Source organism: Medicago truncatula, chromosome 6, assembly GCF_003473485.1.
Source record: "Medicago truncatula cultivar Jemalong A17 chromosome 6, MtrunA17r5.0-ANR, whole genome shotgun sequence".
Classification (NCBI taxonomy): domain Eukaryota; kingdom Viridiplantae; phylum Streptophyta; class Magnoliopsida; order Fabales; family Fabaceae; genus Medicago; species Medicago truncatula.
In genome coordinates, this window is record NC_053047.1 from 14,244,058 (window position 1) to 14,260,879 (window position 16,822).

Here is a 16,822-nt window from a genome sequence, read left to right on the forward strand (position 1 = left end):
ATAGTAAAAGCAACCTAATAAATGCTACTATTCCAATTTTACCCCATCTCTATGAGTTCAAAAGTCACTTTCATTAATTATTACTAAAGCATGACAAGGGCAAAATTGAAAAGTTGTACTTTTTTAACATGACTTCGATGTAATCATTTCATTTTTTTAATTGGTGTTTTTTTTTTTTTTTTTTCCTACATTTGAGACCGGAGGGAGTAGGTGTTAGTTGTAATTGTCATTAATATTAATATGATGATGATATGAGAGGAAACATAAGTAGGTGTTAGTTTTAATTGTCATTAATATGATGATGATTTGAGAGGGAACATAATTAGGTGTTAGTTGTAATTGTCATTAATATGAGGATTTGAGAGGGAAATATGGGACTAGGGTTGCAAAAGTGCTCATCAGATTGCATAGCATTAATATATGATAAATTATAAATAAAACATTAGCAAATTTATGAATTTAAAAATAATATATGAAAGAAAAGAAATAATATATGAAAGACATATTAAATTAATATATTTAAATTATAAATATTTTAAATATCAATTGATATAAATTTATTATGAATTAAGAATACCCTTTGATGTCATTTTATATTTATCAGTTAATTGCACCGTTAATTTTACAAAAACATTTTAAGTATTAGCCATCAGCTATAATTTATTAGCTACCTTGCCCATATCCGCTATTTTTACAAAAAGAGTGTCCGAGTATGAGTTCGAACTTCCTAAAAAAAAAGTATGAATATGAATAGGAAAATGCTGCATCTCGCGAAACAATTTAACGCTACAAAATCACGACACATAAATATGAATGTGGAGCCCCTTTTTTAACTATTGCGGGACCTTTTTTCATCTGCCACCCCATGTTTTCAAGTAAATAACAAATCTCATGGTTGGAAATTATTCACGACAGCTCGTGAATTTTGCTCTCGTGTTTAATAGGTTTTAGTTATAATTTCAAAAAGATAGTTTTTTCAAACAATATAATTAAATATGATAAAAGTTGGTCTTTTTGCTTATAATTTAAGATAAAGAAAATGAATTTTTTTTTCTTATATGAGGGAGGGAGTACAGTGTACTATTATCACCATCATAATGTCACAAACAGAGCCAATTCGTTTCGGCATTCTCGGTTGCGCGGACATAGCCCGCAAACTCTCACGCACCATTCTCCTCTCTTCCACCGCCACAATCTCCGCCGTCGGCAGCCGCACTCTCTCCAAAGCAACCACCTTCGCAAAACTCAACAACTTCCGTCCCACCGCCAAAGTCTACGGCTCTTACGAAGAAGTTCTTGACGACCCTAATGTTGACGCTGTTTACTTGCCGTTACCGACGACGTTACATGTGAAATGGGCGGTGGCTGCTGCGAAGAAGGGGAAGCATGTGTTGCTTGAGAAACCGGTGGCGGTTAGTGTGAAGGAGTTTGATGAGATTGTGAAGGTGTGTGAGGAGTGTGGGGTGCAGTTTATGGATGGGACTATGTGGATGCATCATCCGAGAACGGAGGTGATGAAGGAGTTTTTGGAGGATGGGGAGAAGTTTGGAAAGGTTAAATCGGTATGTGTCTGTGTTTTGTTTTGATAATGTTGATGTATGAATTACTGACATGACACGATAGGGACACTGACACGTAGTTATCGAGGATAATTTTAAGTATACCTATGAAGAACGGATATAGACACCCGTTACTAAACACGACATGGAAACTGACACATCGACACTACTAATAATTTGAGAAAATGTAATTATATGTGTCGATGTCCGACACACCTAACCCGAGGAGTGTTCGTACTTCATAGTTACTTAACTATAAGCTAGATCCAAAATTTAGAACCAAAACAGAAAGTTATGCCATTGATGTTAGTCTGTCATGGTCCCTTGCCCTTATGTAAATTTGAACAATTTTAAAGTTGTTGTATATATGTGTGTATATTTCAATCACAAGTTTAGACATCAAGTTTTCAAGCACCAGTTATGATTCTGAATTATGTTCTAATGATTATGCTGTGTTAGAAATGTTATATCTTTTGCATACATGTTCTGCACTGATAAATGGTTTTATTTGGCATTGAACAGATTCACACCTGTTTTACATTTGGTGCTGATCCTGATTTTCTCGAGAATAACATCCGTGTGAAGCCGGATCTTGATGCTCTTGGCTCACTTGGTGACGAAGGATGGTATTGTGTTAGGGCAATTCTCTGGGCTAATAACTACGAATTACCTAAAACGGCATTAGCCTATCGCGAGCCGGTGCTTAATAAAGCTGGAGTATTATTATCTTGTGGTGCTTCTTTATATTGGGAAGATGGAAGAGTAGCAACATTCTATTGCTCTTTCTTATCTAACTTAACAATGGATATAACTGCTGTTGGGACAAAAGGAACACTTCATGTTCATGATTTTATCATCCCTTATGAAGAAAAGAAAGCATCATTTTATGCAGCTTCAAAATCAAGCTTTGGTGTCACTAGGCAGCCGAGTAAGCATGTAATAGAAAACCATCTCACTCAGGAGGCTCTTATGGTAACTGAATTTTCTCGTTTGGTGGCAGAAATCAAATTAAAAAACGCGAAACCAGAGGAGAAATGGCCGACAATTAGTAGGAAAACACAACTGATATTGGATGCCGTGAAGGCTTCGATTGATAAGGGTTTTGAGCCTGTACAGATTCAGGAATGAAAGTGTTTCGAATATATTATCACCCTGCTGAACTTGGATCTTTGTTTCGTTATTAGTACGTCGCAATAAGAAAAAAATATTTCTGGTATGCACTTTTAAGCAATTTATTGCTGTCATATATGTGGTGGAAATGAACACCTTGTATGTCCTCCAAGTTGAAGGAGGGTGGTGGTGATGAATGTATTGAATAACTATTTCTAAATTCAGTAGCAGTTCCAATAAGTGTTATGTAATTTGTCAATGTGGAAGTTGTATTCTGCTATGAAATCAATAAAAATGGACCAAAGGATTAAAAAAGATTTACCATAATTTGTCACACTTTTTATCATTTGTTCGACTTCAAGTTATATTTTTATTGTCTAATATTTGTTTTAATTTTATTTGTTTCTTTTAGTTTTTAATATGCTATCTAAATATACATGGGTTGGTATGATGATGTTGATTGGGAATATTTGAGTGTGCACCGTTTAAAGTTTGAAGTTTTATTTTCTTTAGTGTTAATTTAGGTTTATTAGTTTAGCTTAAAAAAAAAATATCTCTATCTAAATTTCAATTTTATTCATGATATTTGTTTTAAATTGTAATTTTGAAAAATGACTGGGTTAAGGATAAATTTGTAAATAAATTGTTCAACAAAAATTATTTGTTAAGTATCTTTTAACTATGATTTAGATTAATGGTAGTAAATATGTTGAAAGTTTATCCATAAGGTTTGGTTGTTGTCGGTGATCGAAGTTCGAGTCACACTTTTTAGCCTTTTGTGTGTGACTTTTTAAATGGTTTTTGTCGTCGAAGGTTGCATTTTTTTGTTTCAGGTTGTGTTTTATACTACTGTTGTTTCCTCTTGGGAGAGAAAATTCTTCTTATGATACACGTATAAACACAGTCTTACTTACATGTCATGGTTCCTGCCTCCATTGTGGGGTAGACGTGGCAGTGTCTCTGAATGACACATCACCTCTCTTATGATAAATCACCTTTTTTTTTTTTTCTTGTAGTTACAACAATTTTCTTAAAAAAATAAAATATATAATTTTAGGTAATATAAACTATATAATAATATTATTATAGGCACAGTAATTATTTTTAATATGATATTTTTTTTGTTAAACAATATAATTACTAAGATTTATTTTTTAAAGTAAATAAATAGGACGTTCGGTATTCGAATTCCAACCCTTATCTATTACTATGCATTTTTCTACAAATTGAGATATGCTTACGAAGACTTTAATACTTCATTTAATATAATAATAATCACTTTTTTTTTTTCTTTCCTCAATTGCATGCTTTAATTAATATCAATTTTATCATTCAAAATTTAATATTTTTCATGTATATGTATGGTAAAGGTGAATACATTATATTAGTATAAATACTCCTGTTTGTTTTATCTATAAATATTTTTCTTAATTTGTGTGAATAAAAGATAAGATATTTTGGTGCAGAGGAAGTATTTTATATACCATTTGCACCATAAAGTGTTGACGCATGAATTCATATATAAAAGAAGTTAAAATGAAGGAAATAGAGACCGTAGCAATAGGTTGTGTAATAGGAGTATGTGCTTTGGTATCTGGAGGGTGCAAGTTGGTGAGGTCTATATTATCCAAGTTGAGTGAATTGTGTGGAAACGGTGCTGAAAGGGGTGAACAAAGAGAAGATGAAGATGCAAGTTGAAGATGGTAGCTTATTGGATTAAACTGGGAGAGGCTGAAGGAGACTGAGGATCAAAGTGGACCACACCGAGATGGTCAACGATGACTTTGTCGCGCAGTTTTGGCTGCCGGAGGATGGAAACACCGAGCAGATTCGGAATAGTTTCAAAAATATGTGTGTTGAGGTGGTCAAAACCTACTTCAGGAAGGTATAAATGCAACATAGATGCTTCATATTACTCCTACCATAACAAGGTGAGTATCGGTATATGTATCTGCGATGAAACTTGTAGTTTTGAGCTTGACAAGACTCTTTGGCACTCAAAGATGTGTCTTGTGGAGGTTGAGAAAGCATTTAGACTCTATCATATTATACTTTGGGTGTATGAACTTCAACTAGATAATATGATTTACTCTTAATTCTAATAATTGAACAACTTTCAAGGAGGAAGCAAAAATATATTATTGAATTTTGAAGTATTATGAATGGTTCTAAACAGTTTTATATACTTCATTTTTTAAAACTCATGTTGAGTTTAGCCAAAGATAAACTAATGAAGTTGCTTACGCCTTAGTGAAGGTAGCCTCATATTTAGCTATGTTCTATTAGAGGGTTCAAAATCAAACCAATTCAATCAAAAACCCGCAAGCCGAACCAATTCAAATCGAAACAGCAAAACACCGCATTTAATTTGGATGCATTCAATTCACTATTTTACTCAACCACATTATTTGGTTCGGTTTACAGTTTTTATTTTACCAACCGAACCAAACCGCAAGATAAGAAAAATGCTAATTCAACCTATGTCACATAATCAAGTACTCATAGAAACTTTTAAACAAATGACATTCTTTTTTTAAGTTTCTTCTTTGTTTTTTTATTTCAAATATATATTTATCTACTACTTAAAATTTTACAGAATGATAAAATCTCAGTGTTTTACATTTCTTACGTACTATAATTACTTGTTGACTACGCTTTTAATTTCGTCTATATTGTTTAGTGAAAATACAATTATAATGTTGGATAAATTTAAAATATTGTCGGAAACATTGCTGAAAATATGTTGTGTTATAACCTTTTAACTTGATTTTAGTGTTGGAAATAAAAATTGTATTGTCTCAAAAAACCACATCAACCGATCCAACTGAAACCGCATTGGTTTAGTTTGGTTTGAGTTTTTTTTTAAACGTCAACCAAACCAAATCGAAACACATGCTTTTTTATTTTGCGGTTCGGATAATTTTTAACCTCAAAATCAAACCAAACCGCATCGCAAACACCTCTAAGTTCCATAGTCATGATATATGGTTATGTATTTACGATTTGATATCTAATAAAATGTTATAAACTTATTCCCTACAAACAATTAGAATTGTTTTATATTTTTATATAACGGTAGATAAGTCTAGAATTATTTTTAGGACTTTCTAATTAATACTCATTTCTAATCATTTCACTATTTTTCTTCGATCAAAACATTTCTAGAATTTCACATAAAAATTTCAACTTGAATCTAGATTTCCCTAATTTCAAACTATTAATAATATTGTTTCCCTTTTCTTGAAGCCACACGTTTATGATAGGGGATTAGTCAATGTTAAAGGCGTGGACATATAAATGGTAACAAAAAGTACAACAGTGTCACTCTTTTTTTAACATTTTTTCTAATATTCACTTTTTTATGAGATGAAATTAGTGTATGTTCCACCACTTTAAATGAAACTCATTTTCAATGAGTGACAGTAATTTAAACCATTAATAAAATGTTTAAAAAAGTGTTGAAAAGAGAGCGTTACTGCTAATATTACTCTAAAAAGTATATAGTCAGTGTGAATGATGCTTTTACTTCTCAAACGAAAAAGCATGTACACATGAGAACTTTACACGTGATTTATGGTCTTGTCTTCATCCTAGATTCTTTTTTCTCTCTATTATTCACTTACTAGCCTCATTATCATAACCCGACACAAATAATCAAGGAACAAATGTCGTATTTGTTTCTCTATGAGGTCCACACGCATGTTTATGTTCCGACTTAATTGACATCTCTTTCACATGTTCTTTTGTTTTTCCAATGGTTTTTGGCTACAATATGTTATAAATGCAGCTATTGGCAATGTAAATAAGTACACAAAACCAACAATCAAATACATAACTTGTGATGACCAAAATGTCAATTATGAATCCATTTTCTATTAAATTGATTCAAGCCATATTTCTCATATGTTTGGTGTTGCAAGCTGACCAGCTTGTTTGTTCAAAAGAGTTTGTTAGGTGCATACAAAGTGAGAGGCAGGCGCTTCTACAATTCAAGGCTGGCCTTACTGATGTGTATGACAACATGCTGTCATCTTGGACGACAGAAGATTGCTGCCAATGGAAGGGAATTGGTTGCAGCAACGTAACTGGTCATGTAATTATGCTCGACCTTCATGGTAATTATTATGGTAATTATAATGATGATTATAATTATATTATCAGGGGTGATATCCACAAGTCATTGGTGGAGTTGCAACAATTACAATATTTGAACCTCAGCGGAAATAATTTTAGAAAGAGTATTCTACCAGGTTTCTTTGGATCTTTAAGAAACCTAAGATACCTTGATCTTTCTAATTGTCATTTTGGAGGACAAATTCATATTCAATTTGAGTCTCTTTCGCATTTGAAATACTTGAATCTTTCGTGGAATCATCTAGATGGTTTGATTCCTCATCAACTTGGAGATCTCTCCAACTTGCAATTTCTTGATCTCAGCTACAATTTTTTGGAAGGAAGCATTCCATCTCAACTTGGAAAGCTTGTGAACCTACAAGAGCTTTATCTTGGAAGCGCGTATTATGACATTGCTAATCTGACAATTGACAACATTATTAATCTGACAATTGACAACAGTACAGATCACAGTGGAGGTCAGTGGTTGTCTAATCTTACTTCTTTAACCCATCTTCATCTGATGTCAATATCTAATCTTGATAAATTTAATAGTTGGTTGAAAATGGTTGGTAAGTTACCAAAACTAAGAGAACTAAGTTTAAGAAATTGTGACCTTTCTGATCATTTTATCCATTCATTGAGTCAATCCAAGTTCAACTTTTCCAATTCTCTTTCTATCCTTGATCTCTCTGTGAACAACTTTGTGTCATCCATGATATTCCCGTTGTTGTCAAACATAAGTTCCAATCTTGTTGAGCTTGACCTTTCTTTCAACCACTTGGAGGCTCCTCCATCAATTGACTATGGCATAGTGATGAATTCTCTTGAGAGACTTGGCCTATCAGGTAATAGATTGAAGGGTGGGGTGTTTAAATCCTTCATGAATGTATGCACCTTAAGTTCTTTAGATCTGAGTCGTCAAAACAATTTAACAGAAGACCTTCAAATAATTCTTCAAAATTTGTCTAGTGGTTGTGTTAGAAACTCACTCCAAGTGTTAGATATCAGTTATAATGAAATCGCTGGAACTTTGCCCGACCTTTCTATATTCACATCATTGAAAACATTGGATCTTTCTTCTAATCAACTAAGTGGAAAGATTCCTGAAGGTAGTAGCTTGCCATTTCAGTTGGAATATTTCGACATCAGATCAAACTCTTTAGAAGGGGGCATTCCAAAATCATTTTGGATGAATGCATGTAAGTTGAAATCATTGACCCTGTCCAAAAACAGATTCAGTGGTGAGCTTCAAGTAATAATCGATCACTTACCTAAATGTGCAAGATACTCACTCCGAGAATTAGATCTAAGCTTTAATCAAATCAATGGGACACAACCCGATCTCTCAATATTCTCCCTTTTGGAAATATTTGATATTTCTAAAAATAGGCTAAGCGGGAAGATATATGAAGATATTCGATTTCCAACCAAACTAAGGACACTACGGATGGGTTCGAACTCTATGAATGGTGTGATCTCTGAATTTCATTTTTCTGGTATGTCAATGTTAAAGGATTTAGACTTGTCAGGCAATTCACTAGCATTGAGATTTAACGAAAATTGGGTGCCACCTTTTCAACTGGACACTATAGGATTGGGATCCTGCATACTCGGACCTACATTTCCTAAGTGGATTAAGACTCAAAAGTACTTGCAATTTCTCGATATTTCTAATGCTGAAATTTCAGATAATGTTCCTGAGTGGTTTTGGGATAATCTATCATTGCAAATGTGCAATACAATAAACATTTCAAACAATAATCTTAAAGGATCAATTCCAAATTTAAAAGTAAAAAATCACTGTTCTCTTTTATCTCTTTCATCAAATGATTTTGAAGGGCCCATTCCACCATTTCTACGAGGTTCTGGACTTATTGATCTATCGAAAAATAAATTCTCAGATTCTCGTTCATTCCTATGTGCAAATGTTATAGATGAAATGTTAGCTCAGTTTGATGTTTCAAATAATCAATTATCTGGACGAATTCCAGACTGTTGGAGCAATTTCAAGTCATTAGTTTATGTAGATTTGAGTCACAACAATTTTTCAGGGATGATTCCAACTTCAATGGGATCACTTGTAAAACTGCGAGCATTACTATTGAGGAACAATAGCTTAACAGAGCAGATCCCTTCCTCCTTAATGAACTGCACAAAGTTAGTAATGCTTGATATGAGAGACAACAGACTAGAAGGAGTCATCCCTTATTGGATTGGAAGCGAGTTAAAAGAGCTGCAGGTTTTAAGCTTACATAGGAATCATTTCTTCGGAAGTTTACCAGTAGAACTTTGCTATCTTCGAAATATTCAACTCTTTGATCTCTCATTAAACAATCTTTCTGGACAAGTTCCTAAATGCATTAAAAATTTCACTTCAATGACTCAGAAAGCTTCAACACAAGATTTTACCGATAATACTTTTATTACTACCAGTGACACTTCGCAATTTATCCGTGAATATCAATTGAATGCATTGTTGACATGGAAAGGTGTAGAACAACTGTTCATCAACAATCGATTTGTTCTTCTAAAAAGCATAGATCTATCAAGCAATCACTTTTCGGAAGAGATTCCACCTGAAATAGCAAATTTGATTCAATTGGTCTCACTAAATTTATCAAGAAACAACTTGACAGGGAAAATTCCTTCAAATATCGGAAGGTTAACATCACTTGAATTTCTTGATTTGTCACAAAACAAGTTGTTTGGTTCAATTCCTTCTAGTCTTTCCCAAATAGATCGGCTTGGTGGGTTAGATGTGTCACATAATCAATTATCTGGTGAAATTCCAAAGAGTACACAACTACAAGGTTTCAATGCCTCATTTTACGAAGATAATCTTGATCTTTGTGGCCCACCACTTGTAAAATTGTGTGTTAAAGTGAAACCACTGCATGATCCAAAAGTAGAAGTTCAAGACGATGACGAACGGCTTCTCAATCGTGGGTTTTACATCAGTCTGACATTTGGATTTATTATAGGCTTCTGGGGTGTATTTGGCTCAATCCTAATCAAGCGCTCCTGGAGACATGCTTATTTCAAGTTCTTGAACAATTTAGTGGATGATGTTTACGTGAAGTGCAGATGGTGGCTCAAATATTAAATGGTTTCTCCTCTTTTATGAATGTTTTGTGAATTATTTGCATTGTAACTCTAGTAAGATGATTTCTCCTCTCACTCGACATGTCTCAAAACACTTGATTTGTCTTGATTGTAAAAGATATCCCGTTTTACACGTCCTGATTTTGTAATTTGGACAAATGGTGTATTTTGGGAGATGTTTGGGGGCGAGGAGAAAGTATCCTATCAGATATAGATTGATGGGGTGTATCTCTTATGTAGTAGTCTCTTGTTGAATTGAGTTTGCAACTTGCAAGTTCTTTTCTATTCTGTGTAATTTATTTATGCCATAAACATTGGTGAAGTATTCTACAAGTAGAAAATACATGTGTCATTTTCCTCATGCATTCACCTCACAAAAATACCCTCCTAATAGTTCTCGCAGCAGCGCTGGATATTAACTGTCGGACCAAGTTAGCTGGCAGTTGAAGTAATTACAGCCGGGAGCTCAAATTTACATATATAGTCAGAATCAGAAGTAATGAAGAATATGAAATTGTTTATGACTTAGAACTTGTCTATGTGGGAGAAAATGGTTCAGTTGTTCAGTGGTTTAGATTTACCACAGAAAGCACTTATATCATTTGTGACTTGGATGGTAAGGTATAAACTTTCGACGTACTTCAATGGAGAAACTAAAAAGGAATATGTAATGTGAATCATGTAATATGCATCAATTCTGAGCGCAAGTTCCTTAATTGAGGTTAGTGTAATTAGTTTCCTTTTCCCAACCTTCTCAGAACATATTACTTTGATTTAAGCAAACTTTATGGTAAAATGAGCAAAAAAAACACAGGGAATTCTTATATGTTGATGGCATATTCGGATTTACAACAGTTTCACCGTAGCAGCCAGTCAAAAATACAAGGCAATCGGGTCTGCTGTAGCAACTAAGCACGTTAAACCCATATGACGTCCTCTATTCCCTTTCATGTCATTTTGCTCATAATTTAGCAAAAAATATTAGTAATTTTTTTTTCTCTGTCTTTTATTCTGGTGCATAAGGTAAGTCATTCTGGTGCATATTAAGTATTTTTGCATACCTTTCGTGACATATTGTTTTGATGCATGATTTAAGATAAAAACACGGGAATAGAGACAACATCAATAGGTTGTGTGTGATAAGAATGTGTGCTTTGGTATCTTATTGGATAAGCTGGGAGAGGCTGAAGGAGAATGATGATCAAAATTACAAGCGGCACTGCATCGAGATGGTCTACAATTACTTTGTTGCGCAGTTTTGGCAGTCGGAGGATGGAAACACTCAACAGATTGAGAGTGAATCTTTGTAGCAGAAGCCTTTATGAACAACAAAATATTGAAACTCTATATTATGTCAAAGTGTCGCAGAAATGGAAGCATTTCTTAGAGAGTAACGCAGTTTGTTTATTACAAATCCCAACTACATAAATTATTTGAGAATTATCGGACACTAAATGTGAATATATATATATATATATATCGGACCAAAATAAAATCGATAAAAGTCCATAGTCATCTACAACCGAAATAAAATCGATAAACGTCCATAGTCATCTACAACAGAAAAATACGTGTATGTAAAAATAATTGGACTAAATCAACTCAATATTAATCTGATCATGAGAAAAACTAAAAATTAAAAAATTAAAAAAAATCTTAGGCCTATCCTCCTCCCTTAAATATATAAGAGAAACAACGGTATATTTTCTGTTGCAAATGCCAAAACAACAAGGCATAGAGATGCTGTAGGGTTGACAATAATAGAGATTGACTAATGCTGTATCATGACCAGGGTTGTACCAATTTGGTGAAACTCCTTGCAGCCCACCACGTACAGTTTCTGATAAATCAGTTCAGTTCATACATTCAGAAGTATTATTAAATCAAATACATGAGAAATAAGGAAATGAGAACCTCATTTAGTAACTTAATAACTTAGTAACCTCATTTCATAAAAACACTAATGTTTAAATTATCAAGGTAAATCAACCTAAAACAATAAGTGTGAGTTCGAAATCTACGCCCACTTTAATTATACTTATTTTTATGAATTTTATTAAATTATTTACACCCATTTAATTAATTTACACTCACTTTCATCATTCTAAATATTGTTTCATTAAAAGTTTGTCTTTATTACATGTTTTGTACCTTAAGCATGTCATTGTCTTTTGTTTTTCTTCTTTTTTTAAGGATGTTCCTAAAAATAGTTACAAATCTGCCTTTCTATTTAAATTGGTTTTTTCTATATTACCCTATCTTGTTTAGGGTATTTACCCGTTCAAGATATCAACCAATCAAAATGTAATATACAAATGTAACATTAAATGTCAAATAAATTAGTCAATTTTTTCTATAAAAAAAATCAAGTTTAATAAGGTAACTTTTAATTTTTATCTAATTATATTTAGGTATACAATCTTAATTAATTTACACTATAGCGCTTGTAACAATTAAAATTTTACATCAAACTCAACCCATCATGATTGTGTTTGGTAACATAAAAAAGCTAGCTTATAGCTTGTTGGACTAGCTTATAAACTAGTTTTGATAGAATGAGATGTGTTTGGATTCTCACTAGCTTTTAGCGTTTTTTAAGAAGCTAATCCAAGTAGTTTTTGAGCTTATAGCTTGTAGTTTTTTACATTTTATTCCATTTTTAACCTTTAATATTATATTTTATTAAAAAAACTACCCACGTAAAACGGAAAAACTTCCCACGTAGTGCTTGATTTTTTTTGCAGTTTGCTTTACATTGGTTTCTGAGCAATGCTAAATTCCACGAAGGGATTTCTACGGGAAACACGAAATAGTAGTACTACCTCCGTCCCTAATTATAAGACCCTTTTGGAAGAAAAAAAATTGTCCCTTTTTATAAGACCCATTTGCTATTTCCAACTACATTAATTATTTCTTTACATACATGCCCATATTTATTATACATCTTTTTCTTCAATCAACAATAAATAACATGTTGAAAACATAAACCAACTCTCTCTTAAAGGATAAAATTGTAAAAACAATAGTAATTACAAACATATTTAATACAAATATCCACTATCTTAATTCCCGTTATTTTTTCAAAAGGGTCCTATAATTAGGGACGGAGGTAGTATTTCATATCAATCTCTTTTTTTTTTTTAAACAAAAACAAATTAAATAAGTATTTGGCGGAAAACATATGTGGGTTTGTGATATTCTTGGTTTTCGTTGATTAAGCTTTCGTGGGAACAAGCATAATCCTTCGTTTCTATTTGATTTTTTTTTTGTTCCTGTTGGTTGAAATATTGTTCTAGATTTGATTTTTTTTACACGGTCACTTTCTATTAAATTCATATCTAAATATTTATTTCTTCCTTAAAAAAAATATCTATAAATATTTATCATTATTTTTTTCTTTGAACATATTTACCGATATAAATCAAAGAAATAATTATCCATAAAATTATTTTGAAATAAATTAAAATTATTATGATAATTTCTTAGCTAGATTATTTATGGGTAATAAAATTAATTTTTTTTATAAATTAAACATATATGTACTTTTAAGTCATTTTGTGTTTATTAGTAACTTCAAAAGTTAATTTTACCAAACACTTTAATTAAATCAGCAAGCTTTTTCATACTTTATTTCAACTAGCTTTTGAGCTTATACCTGGTAGTTTTTTTTATATTTCCTTTCAATTTTAACCCTATTAATTTAATTTAATTATTCTTTAATAAAATATGTTCATGGCTTAAAAAATAACGACCAAGTTCATAGCTTATTTTTTAATAAAACAACTGCCACGTTTTCTCCTTTGGAAAAAAATTGTCATGCTTTATCTTATTTTTAATGAACGCTTTATATATATTTCTTAAAATAAATGCTTTATATTTAACTATAACTAGTCTACGGTACGTTGTAAAATTTTATATATTCTTGCTTATATTTTTTTTTTCCACTTTTCTCTTATTTTCGGGATTCATAAAAGTCGAGATCAATGAAATTTTGCCCACTTTTGTACAAAAAAAAAAATAAGCAGAGATCAAAATTATCGGTGAAAATTTATTGGAGACTAAAACCAAAAGTTTGGATATTTATAGGGATCCAAAACATAGTTAACCATAAATTAAAATATTAAAAAATAAATACATTAGAAAAAATATCTTTTTCTCTCGCGCTCTCTATATATATATATATATATATATATATATATATATATATATATATATATATATATATATAAACATGTCCTTTTATGTCATTTTATACTTATCAGCCACTTCAATATCTAATTTTACCTAACACTTCAATTTTAATAAACCATCTTTTCAGCTATAAGCTATCAGTTATAAGACATCAGCTATAAGCTAGTTTTTCAGATTTCAGCTAGCTTGCAGCTTATTTTTACCAAACACACCCCCACATACGTTCATAAATTTTGTTCCATTCCAAAACCTAAAACACACATAACGTGCAATTTCTTCTTCATTCTTCTTCCCATCTTGATTGTTCAATTCTCTGTTCCAGAATTGCCGTCGTTTTCAATTATCGTGAGAATCGTTGTCGTCCTTTTGATTCCAGACATTGTGAGAATCTGTGTTGTTTTCATAATCACATCAGGTATCGTTACTTGATTTTTCATTTTCGTTTCTTTCTGACTACTATCGTGACTTGATTGCAACCGTTTCACACTTATAATGTGACAGTGGTGACTTTCAACTTTGGCATGAATTCCAATGATGCTTCCATTTTTATTTGGGTTTTTAGTTTGATTGAGTTGTTTCATATTATATAAAATTGTATTTTATCACACATATTTTGCGTTTGATTAAGATAAATGGATCTTCAATGCGTTGATTATTAATTTTATATTTTGTACAATATTGATTATTAAATTTACTTTTGAAATTTGTTTTATTCAAATCATTATATTGTGTTGTTATGTTGTTTTTTTTCCTGGTGTTTTTTGTGTTGCCGAAATTAACATTTGTTGATGTTGCGAAGACGGTGTGAGGTCGGTTAAAGCTATGGAAGAGAAGAAAAAGTGAAATAAATAAATAATAAATAATGCTAATACAAACGTGAATTTCATAAGGTGAACATTAATTCGTGGATATAACTTTTGGAAACAATGGCGATCTCACGATGTCTGGAATCTAATGGACGGCAATGATTCTCACAATAATTGGAAACGGCAGCAGTTCTGGAACGAGAGAATTGAACAATCAAGACAAAAAGAAGAATGAAGAAGAAATTGCATGTTATGTGTGTTCTAGGTTTTGGAATGGAACAAAATTTATGAGCGTATATGGTGAGTTGAATTTGATGTGAAATTTTTATTGTTATAAGCCCTATAGTGTAAATTAAGTAAGATTGTATACCTAAATATAATTAAATAAAAAAGGGTTAAATATGTTTTTGGTCCCTATAAATATACCAACTTTTCATTTAGTCCCTCTAAAATTCTCCTTCAACTTTTAGTCCCTATAAAATTTCTAGTCACTAGTTTTAGTCCCTATTTTTAAGTTATTTTTTTGATTTTTTAATGAAATTGTGTAGAAATGTGTAGAATATTGTAAAAAAAATTCACAAAAAAGTTAGAATTTTTTAACAAAACACAAATTTAATATGAATTTTTAACCGTAAAAATTCATATTAAATTCATGTTTTGTTAAATAGTTCTAATTTTTTTAGGGAGAGATTCTTATAATATTATGAATTTTTTCGTGATGACTTGAGGAAGTATATCTAAGGTATCTCTTTAGATTCTGTGTGCTAGTTGTTTCTTCATAGGTATGTGTTCATGATCTTGGAGGAATGGTCTTATGTATCCCTCAGTTTTATAAGTATAATCATTAATTTGTTTTAGCCAAAAATTTGCTAAAGGGGGAGATTGTTGGATATTTGTATGGCTACATTGTTGCTAAAACAAATATCCTTGATGTAAGTTGGAACCAATGTTTCAACATGTGTTTAGGCATCTTTGTAAGATGTTGGATGCAATTTTCCAACATCCTGGCACGGTTCAGTGTGCTTGAGTTCTCGCCTATATGTACGTGCACCCTTTATTGTTTAAGGACACAATATTTCCTTATCTTATTGATCAAGCAACACGCATATCTTCTAAGAATTAGTTGTGGAATATTTCTAAAGTAGATATTATATTTTAGGAAATATTTATTATTGTTTAGAACGATCCTATAAATGTTCCGACATTTTAGGACTTTCAAGATTTGTTTCTGATTCTTGTTTTGCAGATTAGCTGAACCGATGTGCTTTGTGCTGAAGCCCAACAAATTATTTAGCCCGTGCTACTTCAGTATATAAGGAAGACTTCAAGACCCAGTTATTCATTCAAGCTGTCATTCTACAAGTTTAGATTTTTAGGGTTTGAGTCATGTATTCTGCTCTTGTATCGTTTGTGACGCAAGTTTAGAATCAACAGTGTGTTCTTTCTTGTATCGTTTGTGATACTTGTTAGGACTGTGTGTGGGTATTGAATATTATTCTTTGTGCTACGCCGAAGTTGTGAAACAAGCTGTTAGTTGTTTGTGTTGAAAGATAACTTCTACTTTTGTTTTGGTTTAGGTCTGATAGGTCACTAGGGCTGTGACTGACCATTAGGATAGTGAGATGGGACGGGTAGGTCCTCGGTCATATAGTGTAAACAATGAGCTTGATGAGAGCTATTGAATAAGGACTACACTAGTGGATTTCCTTCCTGGCTTGGTAGAATCAACAGTGTGTTCTTTCTTGTTTATCGCGTGATGTTGAAACATTAATCGTAACATTGCAAACGCTGAAACATCATTCAGAACATATTAAAACAAGTGCGCTAGAATTTCATAAGGTGAATCAACCCTCAAACCCAAGTGTTTGTTGCCAAGAGACAAACTTTATATAAACCCTAGTTTTGTTGTTGCCTTTCTAAACCCTTATTTCAGCCCCT

At 32.0% G+C, this 16,822-nt stretch overlaps 2 protein-coding genes across 2 annotated transcripts; both read left to right on the plus strand.

Moving 5' to 3' along the window:
- The first annotated feature begins 1,061 nt into the window (after window positions 1-1,061).
- On the plus strand, window positions 1,062-2,986 carry LOC25496221 (uncharacterized oxidoreductase At4g09670). Its single transcript, XM_013596494.3, has 2 exons — window positions 1,062-1,562; window positions 2,082-2,986. Exons 1-2 carry the CDS (start codon window positions 1,098-1,100, stop codon window positions 2,685-2,687), a joined length of 1,071 nt encoding a protein of 356 aa, XP_013451948.1. The 5' UTR covers window positions 1,062-1,097; the 3' UTR covers window positions 2,688-2,986.
- A 3,533-nt stretch (window positions 2,987-6,519) lies between these two features.
- LOC25496222 (receptor-like protein EIX2) lies at window positions 6,520-9,888 on the plus strand. Its single transcript, XM_013596495.2, has one exon. The coding sequence runs from the start codon at window positions 6,520-6,522 to the stop codon at window positions 9,886-9,888; it is 3,369 nt and encodes a 1,122-aa protein (XP_013451949.1).
- Window positions 9,889-16,822: the final 6,934 nt, after the last annotated feature.

Excerpts from the sequence above, each read along its gene's own strand:
- LOC25496222 (XM_013596495.2), top strand. The coding sequence starts at position 6,520 with ATGTCAATTATGAATCCATTTTCTATTAAATTGATTCAAGCCATATTT.
- LOC25496221 (XM_013596494.3), top strand. The coding sequence starts at position 1,098 with ATGTCACAAACAGAGCCAATTCGTTTCGGCATTCTCGGTTGCGCGGAC. Across the intron at positions 1,563-2,081 it reads AGTTTGGAAAGGTTAAATCG|ATTCACACCTGTTTTACATT; the intron begins GTATGTGTCTGT and ends GGCATTGAACAG.